General features: G+C 56.3%; 1 protein-coding gene across 1 annotated transcript in view; it reads right to left on the reverse strand.

Moving 5' to 3' along the window:
- Positions 1 to 1,929: 1,929 nt before the first annotated feature.
- The window catches only part of SLC35F5 (solute carrier family 35 member F5), a 53,795-nt gene continuing 38,773 nt past the window's right edge, over positions 1,930 to 16,951 (reverse strand). Inside the window, exons 5-12 of the mRNA XM_073646136.1 lie at positions 10,485 to 10,628; positions 7,867 to 7,929; positions 7,709 to 7,784; positions 5,700 to 5,890; positions 5,481 to 5,562; positions 5,296 to 5,383; positions 2,410 to 2,474; positions 1,930 to 2,090 (exon numbers count right to left, since the gene is read on the reverse strand). Coding sequence (XP_073502237.1) covers positions 1,930 to 2,090; positions 2,410 to 2,474; positions 5,296 to 5,383; positions 5,481 to 5,562; positions 5,700 to 5,890; positions 7,709 to 7,784; positions 7,867 to 7,929; positions 10,485 to 10,628 — 870 coding nt within the window. The remainder of the gene's footprint in view (positions 2,091 to 2,409; positions 2,475 to 5,295; positions 5,384 to 5,480; positions 5,563 to 5,699; positions 5,891 to 7,708; positions 7,785 to 7,866; positions 7,930 to 10,484; positions 10,629 to 16,951) is intronic.

The raw sequence follows: 16,951 nt of genomic DNA on the forward strand, positions 1-16,951 counted from the left end.
ATATCACCGGTCAGCCGCCCCCGGTAGTCTCAGTCACAGGTATATACTGTATATCACCGGTCAGCCGCCCCCGGTAGTCTCAGTCACAGGTATATACTGTATATCACCGGTCAGCCGCCCCCGGTAGTCTCAGTCACAGGTATATACTGTATATCACCGGTCAGCCGCCCCCGGTAGTCTCAGTCACAGGTATATACTGTATATCACAGGTCAGCCGTCCCCGGTGGTCTCAGTCACAGGTATATACTGTATATCGCCGGTCAGCCGTCCCCGGTAGTCTCAGTCACAGGTATATACTGTATATCACAAGTCAGTCGTCCCCGGTGGTCTCAGTCACAGGTATATACTGTATATCGCCGGTCAGCCGTCCCCGGTAGTCTCTGTCACAGGTATATACTGTATATCACAGGTCAGCCGCCCCCGGTGGTCTCAGTCACAGGTATATACTGTATATCGCCGGTCAGCCGCCCCCGGTAGTCTCAGTCACAGGTATATACTGTATATCACAAGTCAGTCGTCCCCGGTGGTCTCAGTCACAGGTATATACTGTATATCGCCGGTCAGCCGTCCCCGGTAGTCTCTATCACAGGTATATACTGTATATCACAGGTCAGCCGTCCCCGGTAGTCTCTGTCACAGGTATATACTGTATATCACAGGTCAGCCGCCCCCGGTGGTCTCAGTCACAGGCATATACTGTATATCGCCGGTCAGCCGCCCCCGGTAGTCTCAGTCACAGGTATATACTGTATATCACAAGTCAGTCGTCCCCGGTGGTCTCAGTCACAGGTATATACTGTATATCGCCGGTCAGCCGTCCCCGGTAGTCTCTATCACAGGTATATACTGTATATCACAGGTCAGCCGCCCCCGGTAGTCTCAGTCACAAGTATATACTGTATATCACAGGTCAGCCGCCCCCGGTGGTCTCAGTCACAGGTATATACTGTATAACGCTGGTCAGCCGCCCCCGGTAGTCTCAGTCACAGGTATATACTGTATATCACAGGTCAGCCGTCCCCGGTAGTCTCAGTCACAGGTATATACTGTATATCACAGGTCAGCCGTCCCCGGTAGTCTCTGTCACAGGTATATACTGTATATCGCCGGTCAGCCGTCCCCGGTAGTCTCAGTCACAGGTATATACTGTATATCGCCGGTCAGCCGTCCCCGGTAGTCTCAGTCACAGGTATATACTGTATATCGCCGGTCAGCCGTCCCCGGTAGTCTCAGTCACAGGTATATACTGTATATCACAGGTCAGTCGTCCCCGGTGGTCTCAGTCACAGGTATATACTGTATATCGCCGGTCAGCCGTCCCCGGTAGTCTCAGTCACAGGTATATACTGTATATCACAGGTCAGCCGTCCCCGGTGGTCTCAGTCACAGGTATATACTGTATATCGCCGGTCAGCTGTCCCCGGTGGTCTCAGTCACAGGTATATACTGTATATCGCCGGTCAGCTGTCCCCGGTAGTGTCAGTCACAGGTATATACTGTATATCGCCGGTCAGCCGTCCCCGGTAGTCTCAGTCACAGGTATATACTGTATATCGCCGGTCAGCCGTCCCCGGTAGTCTCAGTCACAGGTATATACTGTATATCACAGGTCAGTCGTCCCCGGTGGTCTCAGTCACAGGTATATACTGTATATCGCCGGTCAGCCGTCCCCGGTAGTCTCAGTCACAGGTATATACTGTATATCACAGGTCAGCCGTCCCCGGTGGTCTCAGTCACAGGTATATACTGTATATCGCCTGTCAGCTGTCCCCGGTGGTCTCAGTCACAGGTATATACTGTATATCGCCGGTCAGCTGTCCCCGGTAGTGTCAGTCACAGGTATATACTGTATATCGCCGGTCAGCCGTCCCTGGTAGTCTCAGTCACAGGTATATACTGTACATCACCGGTCAGCTGTCCCCGGTGGTCTCAGTCACAGGTATATACTGTATATCGCTGGTCACAGCCGGCATTCACAGACTCACCAAAGAACATGGGGATGTCGAGCTTCTCCTCCCGATCCACCTTCCTCTTAATCATGACGATGTAGACGGCGTACAGGGCGGCCCCGAGCAGCGACCACAGAGAACCTGGGCCAATAAGGGTATATAAGAGGGGGCCACACACAGACCCCCAGCACATCACAGAGACCCCAGACATGACATCACAATGAGGAGCATCTGACTGCGATCTGCCACATCCATAAATATATGAAGAGATCTACTAGATCTGCTATATACAGGACCGGGGCCTACTATAGACCGGATCGGATCTGCTAGATATGACTGCGTACTGTATGATCTATATACAGACAATCTCACAGATCAGATGGAGGGATCTACGATATACAGGGTCGGGATCTGCTATATATGACCGTGAAGGGATCTGTGGAGAGATCTGAGTCTTTACCTATCGTGTCTTTATCTCTGGAGCTTCCAGATCCTGACAAGCTGACCAGCACCACTCCGCCGATACTGGGAAGGAAGACAAGAGAGGACATGATGGGATCACACCACACATGGCAGGGGCAGAATGGGGAAGGGAAGGCCGGCGGGACAATAAGGGGAAGGCTGGAGGGGAAGGGAAGGCTGGCTGGGCAGGGAAGGCCGGTGGGACGGTAAGGGGAAGGGAATGCTGGCGGGGAAAGGAAGGGGAGGCCGGCAGGGAAAGGAAAGGAAGGGAAGACCGGCGGTACTGTAAGGGGAAGGCCGGCGGGGAGGGGAAAGGAAGGGAAGGCCGGCGGGGAGGGGAAGGCCGGCTGGGCAGGGAAGGCCGGGGGGACAGTAAGGGGAAGGAAATGCTGGCGGGGAAAGGAAGGGGAGGCCGGCGGGGAAGGGAAGGCCGGCGGGACAGTAAGGGGAAGGGAATGCTGGCGGGGAAAGGAAAGGGAGGCCGGCGGGGAAGGGAAAGGAAGGGAAGACCGGCGGTACTGTAAGGGGAAGGCCGGCGGGGAGGGGAAAGGAAGGGAAGGCCGGCGGGGAAGGGAAGGCCGGCTGGGCAGGGAAGGCTGGGGGGACAGTAAGGGGAAGGAAATGCTGGCGGGGAAAGGAAGGGGAGGCCGGCGGGGAAGGGAAAGGAAGGGAAGGCCGGCGGGGAAAGGAAGGCCGGCTGGGCAGGGAAGGCCGGTGGGACAGTAAGGAGAAGGGAATGCTGGCGGGGAAGGGAAAGGAAGGGGAGGCCGGCGGGGAAGGGAAAGGAAGGGAAGGCCGGCGGGGAAGGGAAAGGAAGGGGAGGCCGGCGGGGAAGGGAAAGGAAGGGGAGGCCGGCGGGGAAGGGAAAGGAAGGGGAGGCCGGGGGGGACAGTAAGGGGAAGGAAATGCTGGCGGGGAAAGGAAGGGGAGGCCGGCGGGGAAGGGAAAGGAAGGGGAGGCCGGCGGGGAAGGGAAAGGAAGGGGAGGCCGGCGGGGAAGGGAAAGGAAGGGGAGGCCGGCGGGGAAGGGAAAGGAAGGGGAGGCCGGCGGGGAAGGGAAAGGAAGGGGAGGCCGGCGGGGAAGGGAAAGGAAGGGGAGGCCGGCGGGGAAGGGAAAGGAAGGAAATGCTGGCGGGGAAGGGAAAGGAAGGGGAGGCCGGCGGGGAAGGGAAAGGAAGGGGAGGCCGGCGGGGAAGGGAAAGGAAGGGGAGGCCGGCGGGGAAGGGAAAGGAAGGGGAGGCCGGCGGGGAAGGGAAAGGAAGGGGAGGCCGGCGGGGAAGGGAAAGGAAGGGGAGGCCGGCGGGGAAGGGAAAGGAAGGGGAGGCCGGCGGGGAAGGGAAAGGAAGGGGAGGCCGGCGGGGAAGGGAAAGGAAGGGGAGGCCGGCGGGGAAGGGAAAGGAAGGGGAGGCCGGCGGGGAAGGGAAAGGAAGGGGAGGCCGGCGGGGAAGGGAAAGGAAGGGGAGGCCGGCGGGGAAGGGAAAGGAAGGGGAGGCCGGCGGGGAAGGGAAAGGAAGGGGAGGCCGGCGGGGAAGGGAAAGGAAGGGAAGGCCGGGGGGACAGTAAGGGGAAGGAAATGCTGGCGGGGAAAGGAAGGGGAGGCCGGCGGGGAAGGGAAGGGGAGGCCGGCGGGGAAGGGAAAGGAAGGGGAGGCCGGCGGGGAAGGGAAGGCCGGCTGGGCAGGGAAGGCCGGGGGGACAGTAAGGGGAAGGAAATGCTGGCGGGGAAAGGAAGGGGAGGCCGGCGGGGAAGGGAAAGGAAGGGAAGGCCGGCGGGGAAAGGAAGGCCGGCTGGGCAGGGAAGGCCGGTGGGACAGTAAGGAGAAGGGAATGCTGGCGGGGAAGGGAAAGGAAGGGGAGGCCGGCGGGGAAGGGAAAGGAAGGGAAGGCCGGCGGGGAAGGGAAAGGAAGGGGAGGCCGGCGGGGAAGGGAAAGGAAGGGGAGGCCGGCGGGGAAGGGAAAGGAAGGGGAGGCCGGGGGGACAGTAAGGGGAAGGAAATGCTGGCGGGGAAAGGAAAGGGAGGCCGGCGGGGAAGGGAAAGGAAGGGAAGACCGGCGGTACTGTAAGGGGAAGGCCGGCGGGGAGGGGAAAGGAAGGGAAGGCCGGCGGGGAAGGGAAGGCCGGCGGGGCAGGGAAGGCCGGGGGGACAGTAAGGGGAAGGAAATGCTGGCGGGGAAAGGAAGGGGAGGCCGGCGGGGAAAGGAAAGGAAGGGAAGACCGGCGGTACTGTAAGGGGAAGGCCGGCGGGGAGGGGAAAGGAAGGGGAGGCCGGCGGGGAAGGGAAAGGAAGGGGAGGCCGGCGGGGAAGGGAAAGGAAGGGGAGGCCGGCGGGGAAGGGAAAGGAAGGGGAGGCCGGCGGGGAAGGGAAAGGAAGGGGAGGCCGGCGGGGAAGGGAAAGGAAGGGGGGACAGTAAGGGGAAGGGAATGCAGGCAGGGAAGCGAAGGCCGGTGGGACAGTAAGGGGAAGGGAATGCCGGCGGGGAAAGGAAGGGAATGCCGGCGGGGAAAGGAAGGGAATGCCGGCGGGGAAAGGAAGGGAATGCCGGCGGGGAAAGGAAGGGAATGCCGGCGGGGAAAGGAAGGGAATGCCGGCGGGGAAAGGAAGGGAATGCCGGCGGGGAAAGGAAGGGAATGCCGGCGGGGAAAGGAAGGGAATGCCGGCGGGGAAAGGAAGGGAATGCCGGCGGGGAAAGGAAGGGAATGCCGGCGGGGAAAGGAAGGGAATGCCGGCGGGGAAAGGAAGGGCAAGGGGGAAGGCCGGCAGAGAGGGGAAGGGCAAGAAGGAAGGCCGGCAGGGAGGGGGAAGGCTGGCGGAGAGGGGGAAGGGCAAGGAAAGGCCGGCATGGCTGGCAAGGTGCACCAATGAGAACAGCAAAATTTCTATTAACCTGAGGACCACAGCCAGTAATTTGGAGAGCGTGAATCGGTCGCCACTGTTACTGGGAAAGATTGACGCCAGGATCAGTGTGAAGAGACCTGAAATAAAAAACCACAGGTTCAGAGCAATGGCGCCCCCTGGTCTCGCATTTACTTGAGTCTTAATGTTCATGGAGTAAATAGCTGGCGATCTCACCTGATGTGGACGAGATGATGTTCACGATGGCGACCTGCGTGTCGGACAGCGCCTCCTGATAGGAATAATTGGCCAAGAACCACTGCGAAGAGGAAGGAACAGAGCTCAGCACACAAGAGCATGGTTCCCACTCACCTGACGATGGCGATCAGCGAGGACGCCACTCAGACGCCACCAGTCCTGAGGAGCACCGGAACCAATCACACAACTCGCTCTCACCACAAAGCAGAAGAAGAAGCTGATCTTGGCCACTTGGCAGACGGTGAACTTCCCGCTCATCCTGGTCGCAGCCTCACTGTCTCGGAGTGGCGGGTGCGACATGCGGGACAATTTGGCTTCCAGAGCTTGGCATGATGGCAGCTGCCGCACTTCCATGAGATTGCTGAACCGTACACGAGGCTTCTTAGTAGCTAAGAATGAGAATGCATAGTGTAGATAACGAGCGCATGGAGGCTGAGATGCTGCAGAACCTCACACCACACAAGGCGGATGATCACAAGTAAGGCCAGCTAATGATTTATGGATGTGAAACTTCTCGCTGGATCATAGGACGGTTCACAGCAGCCTTCATCTCAGGGACTACACTGGAGAAGATCACACACTGTGCACCATCCACACACAAAGGTCAGTGGAGAGGTCAAGAAAGCCTTAAAGGGGATGTTTAAAGGGTTGCTGCAGTGGATGGGAAAGACTGGGACTGTGTCTTGCTGCACGGGAGGTTCCTGAGCATCTTCAGGGTGGTCCCATTTTTAGGTAATGTATGTGCAGTGAACCCGGGCGAGCCAAGGACGGAAGGAGCGATGCCCATCGTAATAGAGACGTGCAGTGAGCCCAGGCGAGCCAAGGACGGAGGGAGAGATGCCCATCGTAATGGAGACGTGCAGTGAGCCCGGGCGAGCCAAGGACGGAAGGAGCGATGCCCATCGTAATGGAGACGTGCAGTGAGCCCAGGCGAGCCAAGGACGGAGGGAGAGATGTCCATCGTAAAGGAGACGTGCAGTGAGCCCGGGCGAGCCAAGGACGGAGGGAGCGATGCCCATCGTAATGGAGACGTGCAGTGAGCCCGGGCGAGCCAAGGACGGAGGGAGCGATGCCCATCGTAATGGAGACGTGCAGTGAGCCCGGGCGAGCCTAGGTCAGAGGGAGTGATGCCCATCGTAATGGAGACGTGCAGTGAGCCCGGGCGAGCCAACGACGGAGGGAGCGATGCCCATCGTAATGGAAACGTGCAGTGAGCCCGGGCAAGCCAAGGACGGAGGGAGCGATGCCCATCGTAATGGAGACGTGCAGTGAGCCCGGGCGAGCCTAGGTCAGAGGGAGTGATGCCCATCGTAATGGAGACGTGCAGTGAGCCCGGGCGAGCCAAGGACGGAGGGAGCGATGCCCATCGTAATGGAGACGTGCAGTGAGCCCGGGCGAGCCAAGGACGGAGGGAGAGATGCCCATCGTAATGGAGACGTGCAGTGAGCCCGGGCGAGCCAAGGACGGAGGGAGCGACGCCCATCGTAAAGAGACGTGCAGTGAGCCCGGGCGAGCCAAGGATGGAGGGAGCGATGTCCAACGTAATGGAGACGTGCAGTGAGCCCGGGCGAGCCAAGGACGGAGGGAGCGGTGCCCATCGTAATGGAGACGTGCAGTGAGCCTGGGCGAGCCAAGGACGGAGGGAGCGGTGCCCATCGTAATGGAGACGTACAGTGAGCCCAGGTGAGCCAAGGACAAAGGGAGCGATGCCCATCGTAATGGAGACGTGCAGTGAGCCTGGGCGAGCCAAGGACAAAGGGAGCGATGCCCATCGTAATGGAGACGTGCAGTGAGCCTGGGCGGGCGAGCCAGAGCCAGCCTGGTGTAAGGGCTGAGGGTGCACAGGGTGACGGAGCTCTGCTTCTGGGAGAAGCCATGTTTTGGTTGGGCTGCGGTGCACGAGGCCCGGCTCTGGCCAATCAAGATTCTCATGTGTGCTTAGCGCCAGGTGGATGAGGATTTTCTGTTGTATAATTTGTGTTCAAACCTGCCTGGTGTGAACCTGGTCCAGGAGAGCCTGAAGCACCGGTCTGACCAGGAACCAACAATCCTGTGAGCGAATCACCTGATCTGTCACACAAGCCGACGACTTCAGAGTCTACGCAAACCGCCAGAAGGCACTGACATGACATTGTAGTGCCCCATCTATACTGTGTGAGCGCGCATGTGTGAGCGCGCATGTGTGAGCGCGCATCGTTATTACTCACCTTTATCATCATTCGCTGTTAGGATTCTCTCGTTCTGGAGATCATGAAACTTCACAGGAACATAAAGGGGATCACTCTGCAGGAAGAAGAGGCCCCATTACCGATGTCCGCTGAGATCCCCCCACTAGAGAGTGGGACCACACAACACATTCACTTACCAGCGTGTGATCCACGTCACCGTCTGCTGCACAAGCCGGAAAATAACTCTCAGCATCTGCAAACTGAGAGAGAAATACAACTAAGAGCGGGAGCACAACCGCCATCATCCGAAGGAGCCGAAGCCCACAGCACCCCTGCCTCCGGCACAGACCCACGCTCCTATGGACAGGACTCGGGGGTTATCCATCTTGTCCACTACTAGACAACCCCTCCTTAAAGAGATCCTGCACCTGGATTCATGATGTCCACACCACGGGCAGCAGAAATCAGAGCCTGGAGCAATGGTGGCATTTCAGAGAGTGCAGATTGGGCCGGGGAGTACAGACCTGACTAGTCCAGGGCCGCCCCAGCCCCAGACTTCTCCTTGTCTGGTCTCTCCCATGTGTCAATCATCTGGACGCATTGACAAACCAGTCACATCTATTCTCGGCCCCTGGCCGGATCAGATTCACGTTGCCCGGAGTCGGGGCCGAACGAATCGAGTGACAGGTTCTGCAACTGCTTAAAGGAGGTCGTCACAGTGAGAGAAATGATTCCACAATCGTCCATGCCTAGAAAATGAAGGGGGCACAGACTTCCTCCAGCACCCGTCTGAATCCAGTGTGGCCGCTGCAGAAGTCACAGCCCGTGATTGGCTGCAATGGTCAGGTGATCAGAACAGCCCATCATCAGATGTTTCTCTGATACACAGTTCACCTGAGCGCTGCAGCCAGTCAGACTGCAGCTTTTCTGTGGCTTCAGAATAGAGCAGACCTCTGTAGCAGCACAGCCCGGACATGCTGGGAGGTGAGGGGAACTGCAGGTGGAGCCCGGCCCGGACATGCTGGGAGGTGAGGGGAACTGCAGGTGGAGCCCGGCCCGGACATGCTGGGAGGTGAGGGGAACTGCAGGTGGAGCCCGGCCCAGACATGCTGGGAGGTGAGGGGAACTGCAGGTGGAGCCCGGCCCAGACATGCTGGGAGGTGAGGGGAACTGCAGGTGGAGCCCGGCCCGGACATGCTGGGAGGTGAGGGGAACTGCAGGTGGAGCCCGGCCCGGACATGCTGGGAGGTGAGGGGAACTGCAGGTGGAGCCCGGCCCGGACATGCTGGGAGGTGAGGGGAACTGCAGGTGGAGCCCGGCCCGGACATGCTGGGAGGTGAGAGGAACTGCAGGTGGAGCCCGGCCCGGACATGCTGGGAGGTGAGGGGAGCTGCAGGTGGAGCCCGGCCCGGACATGCTGGGAGGTGAGGGGAGCTGCAGGTGGAGCCCGGCCCGGACATGCTGGGAGGTGAGGGGAACTGCAGGTGGAGCCCGGCCCGGACAAGCTGGGAGGTGAGGGGAGCTGCAGGTGGAGCCCGGCCCGGACATGCTGGGAGGTGAGGGGAGGGGAACTGCAGGTGGAGCCCGGCCCGGACATGCTGGGAGGTGAGGGGAACTGCAGGTGGAGCCCGGACATGCTGGGAGGTGAGGGGAACTGCAGGTGGGGCCCGGCCCGGACATGCTGGGAGGTGAGGGGAACTGCAGGTGGAGCCCGGCCCGGACATGCTGGGAGGTGAGGGGAACTGCAGGTGGAGCCCGGCCCGGACAAGCTGGGAGGTGAGGGGAACTGCAGGTGGAGCCCGGCCCGGACAAGCTGGGAGGTGAGGGGAACTGCAGGTGGAGCCCGGCCCGGACATGCTGGGAGGTGAGGGGAACTGCAGGTGGAGCCCGGCCCGGACAAGCTGGGAGGTGAGGGGAACTGCAGGTGGAGCCCGGCCCGGACAAGCTGGGAGGTGAGGGGAACTGCAGGTGGAGCCTGGCCCGGACATGCTGGGAGGTGAGGGGAACTGCAGGTGGAGCCCGGCCCGGACATGCTGGGAGGTGAGGGGAGCTGCAGGTGGAGCCCGGCCCGGACATGCTGGGAGGTGAGGGGAGGGGAGCTGCAGGTGGAGCCCGGCCCGGACATGCTGGGAGGTGAGGGGAGGGGAGCTGCAGGTGGAGCCCGGCCCGGACATGCTGGGAGCTGCAGGTGGAGCCCGGCCCGGACATGCTGGGAGCTGCAGGTGGAGCCCGGCCCGGACATGCTGGGAGGTGAGGGTAGCTGCGGGTGGAGCCCGGCCCGGACATGCTCGGAGGTGAGGGGAGCTGCAGGTGGAGCCCGGCCCAGACATGCTGGGAGCTGCAGGTGGAGCCCGGCCCGGACATGCTGGGAGCTGCAGGTGGAGCCCGGTCCGGACATGCTGGGAGGTGAGGGGAGCTGCGGGTGGAGCCCGGCCCGGACATGCTCGGAGGTGAGGGGAGCTGCAGGTGGAGCCCGGCCCAGACATGCTGGGAGCTGCAGGTGGAGCCCGGCCCGGACATGCTCGGAGGTGAGGGGGGCTGCAGGTGGAGCCTGTTAACCCCTTTAAGAGCCACATAACAAACAAAGCACTGGGAAAGGCGCTGCTCCTGCAATGTCGGCGCCATTATTCACATAAATGACACAATTGCACCGCCAACATGGCAGCGGCAGTCCAGAACGTGCGTATACGTTTGGATCACTTTATGGGGGGCACTTAGGTGGTCCAGTAGTGGACAAGTTGGACAACCCCATTAACTCCTTCAGAGCCATTGCTTCCCTCAACCTATTACAGAGCAAAACTACAAAGAAACTCACAAGATTGGAGCGTTTTCCTCGCAGACGTTTGACGCACTGGTGTCTCCACGGCCGCCAGACGATAAATCCCAGCAAATACAATACGAACATCGAGGTCTTCGCAAAAGTGCTGAAAAACGGCTTGTTGAACTCCAGAAATATGTACTGGGAAAATAAATGGAGGGATGAGTGGCGGCCATGCTCATGGGGACAGAGAGCGGAGTTCTGCACATCATCGCCTGCGTCATATGTGAAGAGAGCTGCAGCCAGTCACCTGCAGCTGCTCTGCCGATGATGTCCAGGATACAAGATTCACAAGACATACAGTGGTGTGAGTGTTCGACCCCTTCCCGATTTCTTATTCTTTTGCATGTTGTCACTTAAATGTTTCAGATCACAAAACAAATGTAAATATTAGACAAATAACACACAAAAAAAGAAATCCAAACCAACAGGGGCCTGTGTGATAGTGATTGCTCCTAAATAGTGATGAGCGAGCATACTGGCAAGTACTCGGTGCTCGCCCGAGCAGCTCCGTACTCGAGATGCTCGGAGCTCGCAGAGTACTTGCGAGATGCTCGGGCGGATGCTTGGGTCCCCTCCCTGCATGTTTGGCGCTCTTTACAGAGCCAATGAACATGCAGGGATTGTCTGCCACTCACTGTAATGCCGTAGCCATGGTGGTTGTGGCATTACAGTGATTGGATGGCCGCACAGCGTCATCGGGTGTATATCAGACCTGGCGCCGCCATGCTCGTCACAGTCACTCCGGTTCAGACAGTGTAGGGAGAGCTGCTGCTGAGCTAGGGAGAGATTTGCTTGTTTATTAGGTAGTGTAGGGAGAAGACACGTACATTACACATATCCATCTTAACAAACAGTCCTTCTGAGGACTAATCCATCTGCAGAGATATCAGGCAGGCAGGGTGTATAGGCAGGCAGGCAGGGTATATAGGCAGGCAGGCAGTGTATGTGGCAGACTGCAGTGCATATAGCACAAGAGGCTCCATTCCAGTTCTGCCTTCTGCTGCTGTTAGATATTTCTAGACAAAGGCCCAGGTCTCAGGGGCCAGGAATACTTTTCTTTGGATCTTAATCCTCATTATTTGCTTAAAAACCAATCCAGAGAACACCGTTTTTTCTGTGCCATTTGCTTGTTGGCCCTGCAGAATACAGCCAGGTCCTTTCCATATTACAGCGCTAGAAATCCAGATATTTAAAACAGTTTTCTCCGTCACACGGATCACATATAAGTTCGCTCCAAACTCAGCCATTTGTAGTGAGCGTGGAAGATACTGTCCTCCATTTAAAATGGGCAAGGCACGTGGCAAGGGACGGGGAACTGGACGCGATGGTGATGGTGCATGCAGATGTAGAGGCCGTGGGCAAGCTGAAATTGTGCCACAACAAACACCCACATCTTCTCGCTCGACCTTCCTGTCCCAATTCCTAGGGGACCGCAGCACACCACTATTGAACCCAGAGCAGTGTGAAAAGGTTGTTGGTTGGATAGCGGATAATGCTTCCAGTCACTTAGCCACCACCACCACCCTGTCTCCCACACGGTCAAGTCTCAGTAGCCGTGAGTCTGGACCACATATTCCTCACCCTGATCCTCCCTCCTCCCACCATGCCGAGTGCCCGGAGAAAACTGATCCCACACTTGGTCACTCCAAAGAGTTGTGCACTTTTCCATTTATAGATTGGGGCCTCTCGCCCGGTCCACTTGAAGCGGGGCAAGAGCAGATCGCATGTAGCGATGCCCAAATATTTGAGCAGCCACAGTCACACGAAGGCCACCGTGGGAAAGTGTCACAAGAGGTGGACGATGATGAGACACAATTGCCAGAAAGTCAGGAGGAGGACCAGGGTGCGGAAGTGGAAGACGAGGTGGTGGATGATATAGTAACTGACCCAACCTGGCAGGAGGACATGCAGAGCGAGGACAGCAGCACACAGGGGGAGGGAGGCAGAGTACCCCACCAGGCAGGAAGAAGCGGTGTGGTGGCCGCAGACACAAGGCAGGCAACCGTTCCCCGTAACACCAACACGAGGGAAGTTGCCAGTACAACTGTTAGGTCTTCCCCAGTCTGGTTGTTTTTTAAAGATTCTGCCGATAACCCCAAAAAGGCCATTTGCACCACCAGCCAGGCAAGCATCAGCAGGGGTGGCAAACCAACCAGCCTGACCACCACCAGCATGATCAGGCACATGGCAGGAAAGCACCCGACTTTGTGGGCCGAACCCCAGGGTCCAGGAACAGTGTCTGCAGGTGGCACCATTGCTTCCGCTGTTGTGCATGCAAGCCAATCCCCTGTCCATGGTGCATGCGAAGATGCCTCCTGCCCTGCACCTGTCGTTGCACACTCTCAAGTAGCAGCATGAGGAAGCACGTCCATGTCCTTGTCCCAGCGCAGCGTTCAGTTGTCCATACCCCAGTCCTTGGAACGCAAGCGCAAATAAGCAACCAACGCCCCACAGGCCACACTACTAAATTCTCACATTTCACGACTGCTTGCGCTAGAAATTATGCTTTTTATTCTCGGGGAGACGGAAGCATTCCGCAACCTGATGGCGGCGGCCATTCCTCGGTACTCTGTCCCCAGCCGCCAGCATTTCTCCCGGTGTGCCGTCCCCGCATCACACAAGCACATGTCCCAAAACATTAGCCGTGCCCTCAACAACGCAGGTCCCGGGAAAGTCCAACTAACCACGGACACGAGGACAAGTGCATCTCGCTGATGGCACACTGGGTTAACATAGTGGAAGCCGGGACCCAGTCGGACCTCGGAATGGAACACGTCCTCCCGACACCAAGGATTGCGCGCCCTAGGTCAATCAGGGTTGCACCCACGGTCTACAGCTCCTGCATCTCATCCTCCTCAGCCTCCTCCTCCTCTTTAGCCTCCATCTCCAAAATGACACATCAGTCACAAGCTGGAAGCACTGCAGCACTGCCTCGGCCAAGAGGCAACAGGCTGTGCTGAAGCTAATATGCTTAGGTGACAAACCGCACAATGCTGAAGAGTTGTGGACAGCTATGAAAGAGAAGGCAGATCTGTGGCTCATACCGCTAAACCTACATCCAGGCATGGTCGTGTGTGACAATGGCCGGAACCTGGTGGCGGCTCTGAGGCGAGGCGAGCTCACACACTTACCATACCTGGCCCATGTGCTTAACCTCGTGGTTCAGCGGTTTCTCAAATCCTACCCGGAGCCGCATGTGTGCCCATTTAGAAAGTCACCTACAGCTTCCACTGCCCTTGCCGTGTTTCAGCTTCCGGCTCGCAGACTGGTGTGTGATGCTCCTTCCCTTGAAAAAGCAACGCACGGTCAACGCGAAACACACGTTGGGAAGCGATTACAGCACCTTTTCATCCCACTGGGGGGTTCCCAGCCTCTGGGTAAGTGTCTCACCACAAGTCCAATTTCTGCTTTACTTTTGGCACCATACCTTATGAGGATTACCACTTTCTGCCCCTTGGCTCTGGCCATTTGTGGGGCACTCTAGCAGCACTGTCTCCCCCTCTTTATAGACTCTCGTTTTTTCTGTGCCAGTTTGATATCTGTGGACTTCTATACCTAACAATCTTTTGTTGCTTTCCACTTTAACTCCCTGGGCTGGTTACCCGTTGGGGTGTCGGCCTCTGTTCTGAGCACATCACATTTTAAATGTACTTTATATGACTTTTTACAATTTTAATATGTATTTAATAAAGAATTTTCTTATTTGCATTGAATAAGCTCCAGTTGTCTCCTGTTTTCACATGGTGTGTGATATCCCACGTGTTGGAACTCTACACTGCAGATGTTGGGAAGGATTTGTGAGCAGAAGAGGGCAGTTGTTGAGTACCAGCATCAACAAGGCCGTCGGTATTCAGTTCAGACTCTACACATAAGACCTCAGGAGTGGACATGGATATCTGACATATGTACCATCCTCCAAAACTTTGAGGACTCCACCAAGATGGTGAGCGGCGATGACGCCATAATTAGCGTCACCATCCCGCTTCTCTGTCTTCTGAAACGCTCTCTGCTCACAATCAAAGAGGAGGCATTGCAGGCGGAGCACGATGAGATGGAGCAAGGAACCATACAGTGTGATTACACACAGCCAAGCCTCATCTCATCCCAACATGGATTGGGTGACAATGAGGAAGAGGAGGAGGAGGAAGTACAGGAGCTAGTTTCATGCGCTATAGACGGTATTACCTGCACAGCTGTCATACCGTCTGTTCAGCGTGGATGGCCAGAGGACAGAGAGGAGGAGGAGAGCATGGTCAGTCATCCACTTGGTGAGGACACAGAAGTCTTGCCTGTTAGTAGTCTGGCACGCATGGCTGAGTTTATGGTACGCTGCCTTTCCAATGACCCTCGCGTTCTCAAAATGTTGGGTGACAGTCATTACTGGTTGGTGACACTTCTAGACCCACGCTACAAGGAGAACTTTATATCTCTTATTGCTGAGGTGGACAGGTCTACAAAAATGAGGCTGTACCAGAAGGCCCTTGTTGCGGAATTATTAAAAAAATTCCCATCTGAAAACGCTGACGGCAGAGGTCACACTTCGTTGGACAACCAAGGACTAAAGGCGAGAGAGACAACTCCAATCCAGCAGAGGCAGGGGAACACTGTCAAAGTTCTGTGAGAATTTTCTCATCCCCTCCCATCTTACAGGCCCTGAGGCGCAGGGTACTCTCACAAGGAGTGCAAAGTTTGGGAAGATGGTGAGGGAGTAACTTGCCGACCATACCAACGTCCTCAGTGATTCCTCTGTGCCTTATAATTATTGGGTATCCAAGCTGGATATGTGGAATGAACTGGCTCTCTACGCCTTGGAGGTTCTGCCCAGCCGCCAGAGCTTTATCAGAGCGGGTTTTTAGTGCCGCTGGTGGAATTATAACTGATAAGCGCATCCGCCTGTCAACTGACAATGCTGACAGGCTGACTCTTATAAAAATGAACAAGGGATGGATTGGGCCAGACTTCTCATCACCACCGAATGATAGCAGCGTGACATAAACTCAAATCCAGTGTCTTTTCTTTGGAGGTGTATTCCCATGCACCTCTTCACACCCATACATGGGTATACGCTTCCTGATTTTGGCTATTTGCTCTTGTCCTCCTCCTTCTCATCCTCCTCCACCATATCACCAGGGTGACCGTGGTCCGTGATGCAACACCCACATAATTTTTTTAAAGGGTGTTCATGATGCCCGTAAAAAAAAAAATTATACAGTATGTTCATGTATACCCCCCAGGGGTAAATGTTTGTCAGCACATATACTTGTAATGCCCATGCACTAAGTGTAGGAGACCCGCTCCTTTCTAATGGGAACATTTTATTTATTTTTTTTATGAGGCCCTCCTCCACGTCTCTTCCAAGGGGCATTGGAGTGCCTCCCAATTTTTGGCAACCCTTGCATTCACTGTATAGGCCAACACTATGGGAGACCCACTTCCTAATAATGGGAACATTGTTTTCAGGAGGCCCTCCTCTAAGTCTCTTCAAAGCGGTATTGGGGTGCATCCAAATTTTCAAAGTGGTACTGGGGTGCGTCCAAATTTTGGGCAGCCCTGGCACTCACTGCATACACAATAACAGTATAGGAAACCCACTCTTTAGTAATGGGAACAATAAAACATAGCCGGCTAATGGCTCTCTAAGAATAGTAAGGGCCGCCTGATGGCCCTATAAAAAGAGGCTTTGTGACTTTCAGAGTCCCTCCTTCATAAATGAAATACGATGTGTCTGATGATGTGTCACACAGCACATGGCCAGATAAGGTTGTAAAATGTTAAAATGACATTTCCCAGTGAATGCATTTGTCTTGGTTGAATGCAATACAAAAGTGCAAAAACGCATCAAAAATGCTACGTGTGTACATAGCCCAAGGTGTGGAGGAACATTTTTGTTTTTGGTTATTTATTTTGCCTTATATACAAGTCATTACCCTGGAAAGGATGTTCCTTAACAGATTTCCCAGGAAAATCCATTTTGGTTTTGTTTTTGTATGTTTTATTGTGAGTCCGTAAAAGTGGTGTAATACCTCTGACAACGTTTTTGACACCAGTGACCTGGGGGTCAGAAATGCTTCCAGGGGTCTTCCCCATGCTGTTCCCATGTCATTTGAGCACTGTTCCCATCGATTTGGGCAATTTTTAGGCCCTCTGCACACCGCCGGGGGGAGCCGCCTAAAAAATACTCGAGTTTCCCATAGACTTACATTGGCCTCGCTGCTCGGATCGCGCGCCCGAGTATTCCAATGAGCTCGACCCGAGCAACGAGCACCCAAGCATTTTAGTGCTCGCTCTTCACTACTCCTAAACCTAATAACTGGTTGGGCCCTTAGCAGCAACAACTACAGTCAAGCGTTTGCGACAACTGGACATGAGTCTTTATAACACTCTGGAGGAATTTTGGCCACTCATCTTTGCGGAATTGTTGTAATTCAGCCACATTGGAGGTTTCTGAGCATCAACCGCCT

The sequence above is a fragment of the Phyllobates terribilis genome, unplaced genomic scaffold (assembly GCF_046119375.1).
Source record: "Phyllobates terribilis strain yellow unplaced genomic scaffold, ASM4611937v1 Scaffold_9__5_contigs__length_417890890, whole genome shotgun sequence".
In the NCBI taxonomy this organism is placed as follows: Eukaryota; Metazoa; Chordata; class Amphibia; order Anura; family Dendrobatidae; genus Phyllobates; species Phyllobates terribilis.